The sequence below is a fragment of the Syzygium oleosum genome, unplaced genomic scaffold (assembly GCF_021117445.2).
Source record: "Syzygium oleosum isolate NSW1041296 unplaced genomic scaffold, Sole_v2.1 Sole_v2.40, whole genome shotgun sequence".
Classification (NCBI taxonomy): Eukaryota; Viridiplantae; Streptophyta; class Magnoliopsida; order Myrtales; family Myrtaceae; genus Syzygium; species Syzygium oleosum.
Window position 1 is genome coordinate 2,154,454 of NW_026607524.1, and position 12,568 is coordinate 2,167,021.

The 12,568-nt window shown below is 40.3% G+C and overlaps 1 protein-coding gene across 2 annotated transcripts; it reads right to left on the bottom strand.

Annotated features, from left to right (window-relative positions):
* Nucleotides 1-814: 814 nt before the first annotated feature.
* Nucleotides 815-5,651, bottom strand: LOC115693749 (disease resistance protein RPV1-like). Of its 2 annotated transcripts, XM_056305939.1 has the most exons (5): nt 5,253-5,651; nt 4,934-5,075; nt 2,944-4,063; nt 2,559-2,846; nt 815-2,483 (listed from the first exon to the last, which is right to left on the bottom strand). In XM_056305939.1, exons 1-5 carry the CDS (start codon nt 5,575-5,577, stop codon nt 873-875), a joined length of 3,486 nt encoding a protein of 1,161 aa, XP_056161914.1. In that variant the 5' UTR covers nt 5,578-5,651; the 3' UTR covers nt 815-872. The 2 variants fall into 2 exon arrangements, with proteins under 2 accessions (XP_056161914.1, XP_030476672.1); XM_030620812.2 differs by having other exon boundaries at nt 4,934-5,651.
* Between the last annotated feature and the right edge of the window lie 6,917 nt (nt 5,652-12,568).

Consider the following 12,568-nt stretch of genomic DNA (forward strand, 5'->3'; position numbering starts at 1 on the left):
CCTCCTCTCCAGAATCTTCCCCTCCTCCTCCGCCACCGCAACCCATGGCCCACGCGCTCCCCCTGCAGACCAGCAACATCGCCAACACCGCCGCCGCACCGGCGACGGCGGCGGCGCGCAAGGGCAGGACCGTGGAGGAGACCTACCAGAAGAAGTCCCAGCTCGAGCACATCCTCCTTCGCCCCGACACCTACATCGGCTCCGTCAAGAAGCACACCCAGTCGCTGTGGGTCTACAAGGGCGATGAGGTGGTCCACCGCCCAGTCGCCTACGTCCTCGGCCTCTACAAGATCTTCGACGAGATCCTCGTCAACGCCGCCGACAACAAGCAGCGAGAGCCTGCAAAGTGCAGCCCCACATTCCAACCCCACCCACGCCCACCTCCTCCAGTCCTCCTCCAAATCCCTCCTTCCCCCCTCTCCCTTGCGCCTCCTCCGGTCCTCCCCTTTTCTCCTCCGCCCGCCCCCCGTCTTCCCAGATCTGACCCCGCCGCTGTCGCCCCTGCCCATGGCCGCGGCCGCCAACGCCGACGCCCCCTCCTTGTCCCCCCTCGCTACCCTGCACCTCCTCCCCTTTTCTCCTCCTACCCCCTCGAACCGGAACCGGCCCGGAACCGCCGGTTCATACATGGCCATGAACCGGAACCGTGGCCATGTCTACATTTATTTTCTCTCCATGATAACCCATAACAAGTTTCAATGTTCACAATTTGAGGAACTGAACGAGGCAAATCGGTAACATAATTCTGTTGATTAAGCAAAGTTTAAGCAAACTCAAATGCAAGCAAATTGGGTGAGAAAAGAGGTAGTATGACTTGCTCAATGCTATGTATTTACTATCATTGATTGTATTTGCCACACAAATGATAGACTTTATCTGTCTCTATAAAACCGGTAAGGGCCATCAAAATCACGTAACCTTGGGCATTCTTGTATGGTAAGATGACAAGATGATTTCCTGTATGGCACATCTGGCACGCTCTCGAGTGATTCACAGCTTTGGAACTTCAAACTATTTAGATTCTGTAAGTTAGAAAGATCAGTTTCGGCTAGCCTTTTAATGGAATTGCAGTAGCTGATATACAAATACTGCAATGATTTCAATTCTCCCAAACCCCGAATCTCAGTGAGCTGAGGATTTTTTACAAGCGCCAAATGCCGGATCTCCTTGAAGCATGGCATAAGGGTTAGTGTCTTGAGCAATGGACACCTCCGCATTCTCAATTCATTGAATTTCCTTAGCTTTCCAAGCACATCAAATCGAATCTCTCCTAGTCGATAGCCATTAAGAGCCAGCCTGGACAAATTGTCCAAGTTGGAAAAGAGCGACCAATCTATCGGTGACTGGACATCTCGTAAAGTCAAATATTGAAGGCTGGATGGAAGCCCAATAAGAGATCGGGGTCCAACACAAGTTATTTTGAGAAATTGTAGCTGGGAGAGGGAACTCAAATCGGTGGGAGGCAAGGTCATATCTTCAACAACTAGGGTCAAGTGCCTCAGAGCACGTAGCCTCACAAGCCACTCCATGTTAGGTTCTTGCACTAGTGTTCCGTGTATGTGAAGATCAACTAAATTGGTCAAGTATGAAAGATTAGGGATTGTGGTTAGCAACATCCCCGAAAAGTGTAACAACGTTAGACTCTTTGGAAGCTCTGGCAACTGTTGAATCCAATCGCAGCACAATAAGTGAAGTTCTTGGAGATTCGTAAGTTGATTGATGGTTGTTGGCAATCTACTAATGTGGCTACATGACAACCTTAGAATTCTTAACGAGGATAGTGCCCCCAATTCACTTGGAATTGTCCCCTCCAAGAGTTCACACTCCGAGGCATGCAACCATTCCAAATTTTTCAAGGTTCCTATTGTTTTTGGAAGTTCACTTATGTCGGTCCTATCCAAATCTAGAAACTTCAATTTTTTGAGATTTCCAATAGAATCGGGTAACCTCATAATATCGGATTCTTGCAGATCCAACTCGAGCAATGATTTCAGACTCCCAATCGTGTTTGGTACCTCTTCTAGTTTGCAACCGGCAATGTTTAAAACTTCCAACCTTTCAAGGTTTCCAATGGAATGAGGTAATTTTCTGATTTTTGAAAATGGGATATCCAACTCAAGTAGTGACTCCAATTGTCCAATAGAGCTAGGAAGTTCTCGAAGCTTCGAACATCTCAAGCTCATATGCTTCAGCTTCACTAAATTACCAATCGAATGCGGCAACACTAAAAGTCTCTTAGATTGTACTGTTAGCTTTGACAAAGATTTTAGGCTGCCGATGGATTGTGGTAGTGACTCAATGGCTTCACATTCTATTTCTAAGTAATCAAGATGATGTAGATTGCCGATGGATTCGTCAATCTTTCTTAGTCCAGTGCATTGTCGAAGAATCAATCTCTCTAGTCCCGAGATTGCGGAGAACTCGGGCGTCTTTCCAAGAGATGGACAATCCATGAGTTTTAGAACTTTCAACTGTTTTGCTACCTATAATGCAATTGAGTTGCAACTCAGAAAAGATGAAGAGAGAATGCAATGTAAAAGTATGTTGTGAGATCATACCATGATTTGATACCATCCTCCCCAATCTTCAGTAATATTAATCCCAGAAAGCTCGAGAACCGCTAAATTCTCCAATCCCAAGCTAGTAGCTTGGAATTCTGAAGGGCAGTTGCTCCAAGAGAGCCATCTTAACTCTAAGAAAATATCCTTAAAATCTCCTTCGAAGTTTCCATGGTCCAATTGAAGGAACCTAAGGTTGACCAACCTCGCAAACTCCTTGCGTTTAAATCTATATGTCGCATCGGGTTGAGGTGTGCCAAGATTGAGTGCTACTATGCTTTCAGTTCCCTAGAAGAGAAAAGTAGCAACCGGTTAGTACATGTGTCAATTTGACTTGAAGTTAGATTAAAAAAGTGATAATGCTAATGGATGGACATGAATATACCTTTTTTCTCTGCAATACATGGAAGGCATCCTTGGGAGACCACAACCTGCTACCTCTTAGATGGACTTTGCAGCTTTCTAGGTGGACGATATCCCTTCCGAGGTCTCTAAGTTGGTCGTGCATCCACAATTTGTCGTTATAAGTGATCTTTATCAAAGACATGCGTGTGAGGATCTTGACTTCGATTTCGGTGGGATACCCAAAAATCGCATCCCAATATGCGATTGCAATTGTTTTCTCTTGATTGATGAAAAAACATGCGATATCAAGATAAATTTGTTGTTGATGATATTCTAATGCTTCGTAGCTTATCATCAACTTCTTTTTGATATCCTTATTCATCACCTTCTTTAACTTCTGTAGTACATCTTCCCATGTATTTTGGCATTTTCCACGGAGTGTGGAACCCATTACATCGAGAGCCAACGGAAGTCTTCCAAGAGTATTGATTAGCTTACCTGAAATATCCATGTAATCAGGTGGAGGCTTGGCACGTCCCAAGGCACGCTCACAAAAAAGTCGAAGAGCATCATCATGATCCATCTCCAACATTTCGTAGAAAGAAACATGTCCACAATGGGATGTTGGAACATTGTCATCTTCTACTTCGGTTACCAAGAAGTCAATATTCCTTGTTGTTATGATGATTCTACTTCCCCCACCAAACCAGTTGGGCTCGCCTGCAAGTCTCATGATTTGGCTTAACTTGTCAATGTCATCAAGAACAATGAGGACTTTCTTATCATGAAACCTCGTCTTGATCATGTCGGCCCCTTCATCAATGTTTGAGAGGTTCGTGCATCTGACATTGAGAATGTTGGATAACAATTTCTTTTGCAAGTTTAGTATATCATGAGTTCGGACGTCCGAAAGAAAGCAGCAATAACCCTGAAATTGAGGAGTGATTTCCTTGAAGACGACATCGGCCAATGTCGTCTTTCCGATGCCACCCATCCCATGAATCACGATAAACCGTACATCAGAAGCTCCTTCATCTAATATCTTCATAATGTCATCCTTTCTATGCTTAATTCCCACCAAATGATCAGACACGTTGGTCCGTCTTGTCCATAATAAAGTGGAAATCTCTTCCACCGTTAGATTTACAAGTTCATGGAAGCTGCCACATACATAACATGCGATCATCTCATATTGAAAAAGCACATATTGAATCTGTGCGCATTACGTGGTGCTGGAAGGTTATCATCAAATTCAAAGTAATTTGCTTTGAAATCAACCAGCAATAAAAAATAAAAAATAAAACAGATTTATTCAAGAGGAGGAGGAGGTGGAGGAGGAGGAAGAGTAGGAGGTGGAGGGACCTTATTTACAATTGAAAGCTACCGCTATCAAGGTTATTTGGTCCGGTAAACGGTGGGACAAGGTTATTTCGTGAGAGAGGGTCTAAACGGGCTTCGATTAGAATTCCGTCGGTCTGAAAGCCTAACTTGTGCTGCGGGGAGTTGTGTTTTGACAAGTTGTTACCAAAGTTGGTAATTTTGAAATGAAAAATACATATTTGTGAGTGGCTCAAATAAGAGCGGGCAACTTAAAACTAGTTTCTGACCCCAAAAAATAAAACTTAAAACTTGTTAGTAACTTAATTCTAGATTAATTATTATGACCCTCGTATTAGGGATAGTAATTTGGTAAGTTCTACAAAAGTTGTAAATCGACAAACGACCAAAGCCTGACAACCTAATACAGTTAATATAATCGAAAAAAAATTGGTATAATCTAAACTTAGGGATGGGCATAGGGCTCGGATTTCCCGTTCCCCGGGGTGCCTTACCGTGGATGGGGTAAATTTTCTTCGTAAAAAATGCCTTGTGAAATTTGTGAGTCGCGGGCCCAATCCAACCATACGTCACATAAGATTGGAAAACAGCAAACTTAATCTAACTATTCTTGAAAAAGAGTATAGCACGAATATGGTCTTGAAAATGACAATAAATAAATAAATAAAGTTATCGGGAGAAGTTAACAATACCCGTGATCTTTTAGATTCCTCCCCCTAATTCCGGCAACCTCTCTTAAAGCCTCTTCCCATTGCTTGGCTAAATCCATCCCGGAGTCGCTCTCATGCTTTTGGAGGGCTTTCCGATATAACTCAGTCTTAAGCTTGACATCATCTGCATCCACGTCATAGAAGATAGGTAGGATCACTTTCTCTTGGTCGTGTCTTGATCTTCTCCTCGTGCACTCCACCATGTGCGCAAGCTCACGGAGGCACCACTTACTCGAAGCGTAGTCTTTGGAGAAAATTGGGATGTAAATTTTGGAGTTGTCGATTGCATGCGAGAGGCTACCTCTGATATTTTCGCCGAATAGGAGAACTTGGTCATCTTTGAAAGCATGGATCCCTGCACGGGCCATGGAATTATAGAGAGAGTCTGCGATGGTTAAGCGGGTGTCGGCCCCTCTGAAGCTCAAGAACACATCGTAGCCCCTCCCCGATCCGCCATCACGGCTACTGCCTGTCCGAGCTGTTGTCTCTTCTCCCTCCCTGTTCCTCTTCATTCCAAGAGGACGATGGAGAGATCGATCTCCGAATTGAGTATGCCCGGTGACTTGGGAAGTCTGAGTCTGATCCTTGTAAGAACTTGATAAAGCACACAGAGTGAGATCGCTCATTTCGCTGCTCTAAGTTGAGGAAATAATTGATGAAAGTCTTCGAAAAAGAAAAGGCGGAGAGAGAGAGAGAGAGAGAGAGAGAGAGAGAGAGAGAGAGATCACTTTCCACCCCACGTTCTATTTCACCTTCCAGCAATGAATGGGGTTAATTGACTTTTCAAATATTGGGTGCTTTTTTGGGCGAAATTTTGTGGGCTTTCACCATGAGTATTGATAGCACAAATTTAATTTGTTTATATCTAGAAAGGACAGGTTGTTCCTTAAAATATTTCAAACTTAATTTGGTAACCGGCCTTAACTGGTTCGGCATGTCTGTCTATACATGGTTATGCACTTTAGGAAGTGAATTAATTAGGGGTTGCAAATGAGTGGCTAACTTGAGCTCGGCTCAATTTTGCTGTTTCAAGTTGCCTGGGTATTAAAACAAGGAGATCCCCCAATCGCATGCTTAGATCCCAATCGTCCCCGCCTAAAGTAAAAGCACATGGACCCCCTCATGTGCGTCTTCCCAGTCATCTGCCAATGCCATTACTTTGTTGAAACCAATCAGACTCGGCACCAAATAGGAGGCTGAGTTGAGGAAACAATTGATGAAAGTCATCGAAGAGGAGGAGGTGGTCTCGCAAATATATTGTACTATTGCATGTTGATGAACAGCTAGATGTTGGATGTACCTTGACAGACTTAATGGAAAATCCCATTAAATAAGCTTAACCCTACATCCACATATCCTGACAGTCCGTGAACTGGCTGCTCTCCATGCATGTGATTATTTTCAGATAATAATTTTCAAATATCATAAAAAAAAATCACTTTTTAATAAAACCGACTCTGTTTTTTGAAAAATTTGGCATCCATGCATTAAATGTCACTCATTGAATTTCTGAATGCTATTATGAGATGTGAAATTTGATAATACATGCTCTCTTGAAATTGGTTGCTGTTGTGAAATCATACGCAACCTCGAAATTGATGTGAGACTGGATTCATGATAGTCTGATTGAATGATGTTCTTATTTGGATTACCATCATCTCCGATGATTTATATTTCTTGCATGCATACAGGAGGTGTATAGTTTATCATATGGCATTGGATACATGCCTGTTTGAGCTTGTCGTTTGAGATGGATTGGATTCATCCATTGGTTTGTTTTGAACACAGAAGTTTTCGAAATGACACTAATTAGTACATCTGCAATCATAGGTCTATCAGCAGGAAGATGAAATACTGGTACTAGTGCTATATGGATCAAGTTTATATGTATGTAATTTTATGTATCTTCTACAGATTTAGCGAAGGTACATCCGGAGTTTCAAATTTGGCACATGACACTTGAGCCATTGACTCTCATCGTGAGACATCTATCTGAAAAGTTAAATCTGAATAATGCATAAGCTGCAGTAACGTTCACTTCCATCTACTAAAGTTCACCAAAAAGATAAATGTGAGCAGTGCTCTCTATATAACTCCTTTATAATCCTCTATTATCTATAGGGATAATTGAAAAAAGTCCTCGCAATTTGCAAATATGATCCTCTTTGCCTCCTGCAATTAAAATCATGACTTTACATCTTAGGGATAAAATGTCATTAGGAAAAAGTCTATACTTCCGTTCGTTCAATTCAAAATAACAAAAAAAAAAAAAAACCATGATCTCTCTTAACTCTGAGTGAAATTGGATATAATTAGTGATGTTCCAAATAACAAGCGAGTTTTTAAATAGGGTTAATACCACGAAAAACCTCAAACTGGTACATCTGTGACAAATTTACCCCGAACTAATTTTTTAACCACCAAAAATCCCAAATTGATACACATGTGACAAATTTACCCCAAACTAATTTTTTAACCGAAAAAAACCCCAAACTGGTACATTTGTGACAAATTTACCCTCTGTTAAATTGGATTAATACCATGAAAAATCACAAATTGGTAAACATGTGACAAACAGAGGAGTAAAACTCCAAATTGGTATATCCGTCAATTGTCCCGTGTCATCCAACTCAGCAATTTAACGGTAAATTTATTGAAAACTAACGGAGGGTAAATTTATCACGAATGTACCGGTTTGGGGTTTTTTGTGGTCAAAAAATTAGTTTTGGATAAATTTATCATATGTATATCAGTTTGGAGTTTTTTATGGTATTAACCGTTTTAAATAAGTAGGTTCTATTTAATACTCACTAAGAATCTACGACATAAATCAATGAATCAAATATTTTGTAAATTAAGGGTAATTTATGATTGAAACATTTGAGTCCTCTTACCAATGCAACGGGAAGGAGCAGATCTTTTACTTGATCGGATCATATTCACATGTTTGTTCAAATGTCCCATCATCCATCATCATCAATTCACCGCACTACACGGATCAAGATTCGAATATCCTTAGAGCATGGGGTAGAAAGTCACCATCCAAAAGACTTTAATTTGTGAAGAAAATACGAGGAACTTTCTTTGTGTCCACCACACGGGGGGGACCACGGGGGAATTTGCCCCGTCAATGCCTCCGCTTCTTGCACGGGGCACGGCAAGGGACGGTGCAGCCATCTTGCTTGGGGCAAAGATGCATGCAGGGCCTTGTTGACATAAGCAATGAATCACACACGAGGAATAAGACTGTCATAACCGAATTGAATCCAAGGAAAAGAAGTGCTTTCAGGATCCTAAACACGAGCTGAAGTCTACCGAATCGTCGTCTTCCCGTGGATACCAAAATTTATTCTCGAGGTCCTTGTTGACGTGGTAAATCATTTTATGAGAATTCAACAGTTTTTTCTTAAAAAAAATATAATTTTCAATTTAAAGTTGCCAGAAACACGTTTTACTACTTTTAAATGATTTTTTTTTTACTATTCGCGCCAATCCTTGGGGACCGTTGCCCCTACTTAAACCAGAGTGTTGTCCCAACCTCTTTCCTCAGCAATCCTATGCTCGTTATTGCCCAAATGCCTGTTGACACGTAATAGTGCTTGTATATACAAAACAAAGTTGTTCAACAAATCTGAAATCACGTTTTGACGAGTAATCTGAATATTGAGGAATGATCCGAGCTCAACGAATTCACGTTGTGTCCTTAAGATAATTTGTCCCCTCTACCGGTACCCAAGGTTGTTAAACAATTGTCTCCCAGGATAGAACGGATCGCCTTTCCAAAAAAGCGGTACTTCTTCAAAGGAAATGTTTGAACGCAACTTCGCAGAATAATCGCACAAATGACAATGATGAAGAAAATGCAGCAGAATGCCGTGCAGAAAAAATGAAAATGTCTAGAGTGTGTCGGGAAAAAAGTCTCGTGGGAATAAAAAATGCCACGAAGAGTCACAAGACCGAACAAAACAGTTCGGTTATAGATAGTGAAAATGAAGAGTCGCTTGAACCGAAGTGGTTTTTGTTCGGTTCGTGAACAATCATAAGCAATGAAGGCTCGCTTGAACCGAAGCGGTTTTCGTTCGGGCGAACCAAACCTCACGAACAGGCATGTTTGTTTGTCCAAAATAAATAAATAAATAATTTCTAACAAAACATGTTTGTTCGGGAAAAAATAAAAACCAATGGAATGGCCAGGCGGACGGCGGTGGTGCGCGGGACCGACCTAGTTTGGCGTAGGTCCTCTCCCTTCCACAAAAGTGGGATATCCCTTGGGGCCCAAACCCATTTGAGAGGCTCATCTAAATAAACCATCTCCCATCACAACTTCTATCCAATGTGGGACTATTTCCATCCACACTTCTCATTCACAATTTATGGATTTTGGATACTAAAATCCCAACAATCCCCCACATGAATGAGAAGTTTAGATATCATGACTCTTCATGTATGCATGAGATACAATGTGCGATTATTCCATGAGAGAATGTTGCATTGGGATAAGTAGTCTGAGGCTTTGAACTTTCCCTAGTGAGACCTATCGGACTTTCTCGGTCAATTAGTAGACTTGATATCTTTGAACTGGCGACCTTTGGTGTAAGTCAAGACAATAGAAATCACACAATTCTCTCTCAAACAAAGTTGGTTCTCACTATTGTGTTCATTCTGGCCATGAACACCACCTGGTTTCATGAGTGCTTTGAAGAATTTGGCCTTTCAAATTCTTCATAGAAGCGGCCCTCACTTCACACTCACATAGGTGATTTCTGATTGTGTGGTATATCACATACCAGAATCAAAATTATTAAAAGCTTACACTTAACCTCCACATGTTATTACTGTCTCCATACGGGAATGAGTAAGAGTTGACAGTACACTACTTCGCCTGTATAACTTGGTTGTCCCTTTGAACCTAGATCTTGGGATCTCTAGTCAACTAGGTAGGGTTTCCGCTATGATGACTTATTTTATAGACCTTAAACCCATTCCCCTTGATGTTTTTACAATCAATTCTCTAGTTAGGCCTTTTGTTAATGGATCTGCAACATTATCTTTTGACTTCACATAGTCAATCATGATAATTCCACTAGAGAGTAGTTGTCTTACAGTATCGTGTCTTCGACGTATATGTTGGGACTTTCCGTTATACATGACATTCCTTGCCCTGCCTATTACCGCTTGACTATCACAATGAATACACACAGCTAACATTAGTTTAGACCAATTAGGAATGTCTTCTAAGAAATTTTGAAGCCACTCAGCTTCTTCACTGGCCTTATCCAAAGCAATAAATTCTGCTTCCATAGTAGACCTTGCAATACAAGTTTGTTTGGATGACTTCCAAGACACTGCTCCCCCACCAAGTATAAACACATACCCACTTGTGGATTTTGTGTCTCTTGTGCCGGTTATCCAATTTGCATTACAGTATCCTTCAAGTACCGCTGGATACTCTGTATAGTGCAAAGCATAATTTTGAGTGTGCTTCAAATAGCCCAATAGCTTTCCAATGATTTTCATTTGGACTAATCGTAAATCAACTTAGCTTGCTCACAACACAAGCTATGTCTGGCCTAGTACAGTTCATGACATACATTAGACTGCCTAGTATACTAGCATACTCATTTTGAACTTTGCTTTCATCAGTATTCTTTGAAAGATGTAAATTAACATATATCTGAGTCTTTACTGGTACAATGTCTAGATTCTTGCACTTTCCAAGAATCGTCTCAATATAATGGAACTGTGATAGAGCTAATCCTTCATATGTCTTATGGATTTTAATTCTTAAAATAACATCTGCAACTCACATATCTTTCATATCAAATTTACTTGTGATCATTCGTTTGGTCGTATTGACAACTTCACTATCGCTACCCATTATAAGCATGTCATCTACATACAAGCACAAAATAACAAAACCATTATGAGTGTTCTTAACATATACACATTTATCACACTCATTAATCTTAAAACCATTGGACAACATGGCTTGGTCGAATTTAGCATGCCATTGTTTTGGTGCTTGTTTCAATCCATAGAGTGACTTGATAAACCGATATACTTTCTTCTCTTGTCTTGGAACAATGAACCCTTTGGGTTATTCCAAATATATTTCTTCTTCCAAATCCCCGTTTAAGAAAGCCATTTTAACATCCATTTGATGGATTTCAAGCCTATACACCGCTGATATGGCAATTAGCATCCTTATAGATGTAATTCTAGTAACAGGTGAATAAGTGTCAAAATAATCAAGGCCTTCTCGTTGCTTGTATCCTTTTACCACAAGCCTAGCTATATACTTATCAATAGTACCACCCGCTTTCATTTTCCTCTTAAAAATCCACTTACATTGTAGTGGTTTATTACCAGGAGGAAGGTCAACTAATTCCCATGTATGATTTGACAAGATAGATTCAACTTCACTATTGATAGCTTCTTTCTAGAACGGGGTTTCTGGAGATGTCACAGCCTCTTTAAAGGTCCGAGGCTCATTTTCTAACAAATATGTTAGAAAATCATTTCCAAAGGATTCAGAAGTTCATTGTCTTTTATTACGTCTAGGTTTATCCTCTATAGGATCGCTTTTAGGTGTAGTATCTCGAGGCCTCTTATCATTGTTAATTGGCTCATACACTATGTTATATGGAAATATATTTTCAAAGAACGAAGCGTCCCTTGACTCAATGATCGTATTAACATGTATATCGGGGACCTCAGACTTATGAACAAGAAATTAATATGCATTACTATTAATAGCATATCCAATAAAGACACAATCAACGGTTTTCGGTCCTATTTAAACCTTTTTAGGTTTAGGAATTACAATCTTAGCTAAGCACCCCCACACTTTGAGATATTTTAAATTAGGCGTTCTGCCTTTTCACTTCTCATAGGGAGTTTGTTGTGTCTTTCTATGAGGTACTCTATTCAAAATAAAATTCGCCATCAAAATAGCTTTCCCCCACAAATTCTGTGGTAAACCAGAACTATTCAACAATGGATTCATTGTTTTCTTTAAAGACCGGTTTTTCCTTTCCGCCACTCCATTAGCTTGTGGAGCATAAGGAGGAGTAATTTGGTGAATAATACCAAACTTAGAACAAATTTCTTCAAAAGGCAATTCATATTCACCTCCTCTGTCACTTCTTATCATCTTAATTTTCTTATTAAACTGAGTTTCAACTTCGGACTTATAAGTTCTAAAAGTATTCACAGCCTCATCTTTGCTACTAATCAAATAAACATAACAATATCTCGAGCAGTCATCTATAAACGTTATAAAATACTTTTTACCACCTCTTGACGGTATTGCTTTCAAATCACAAATGTCTGTGTGTATTAAATCTAAAGGTTCTGTGATTCTATTATTTATAGAATGAAAAGGAGGCTTAGCAAAAATTTTGATTCAACACACACTTGGCATTTTTCACTTGGACAGTCGAATTTTGGCAATAACCACATGTTCATTAATTTCTTTATTGACTTATAATTAACATGTCCTAGTCTAGCATGCCATAAATTAAGAGACTAAAGCACATAAGCAGAAACAACTTTATTCATAACATCATTGGGTACAACAGTCATTACATTCAAGTTGAATAGACCATGACTAAGGTA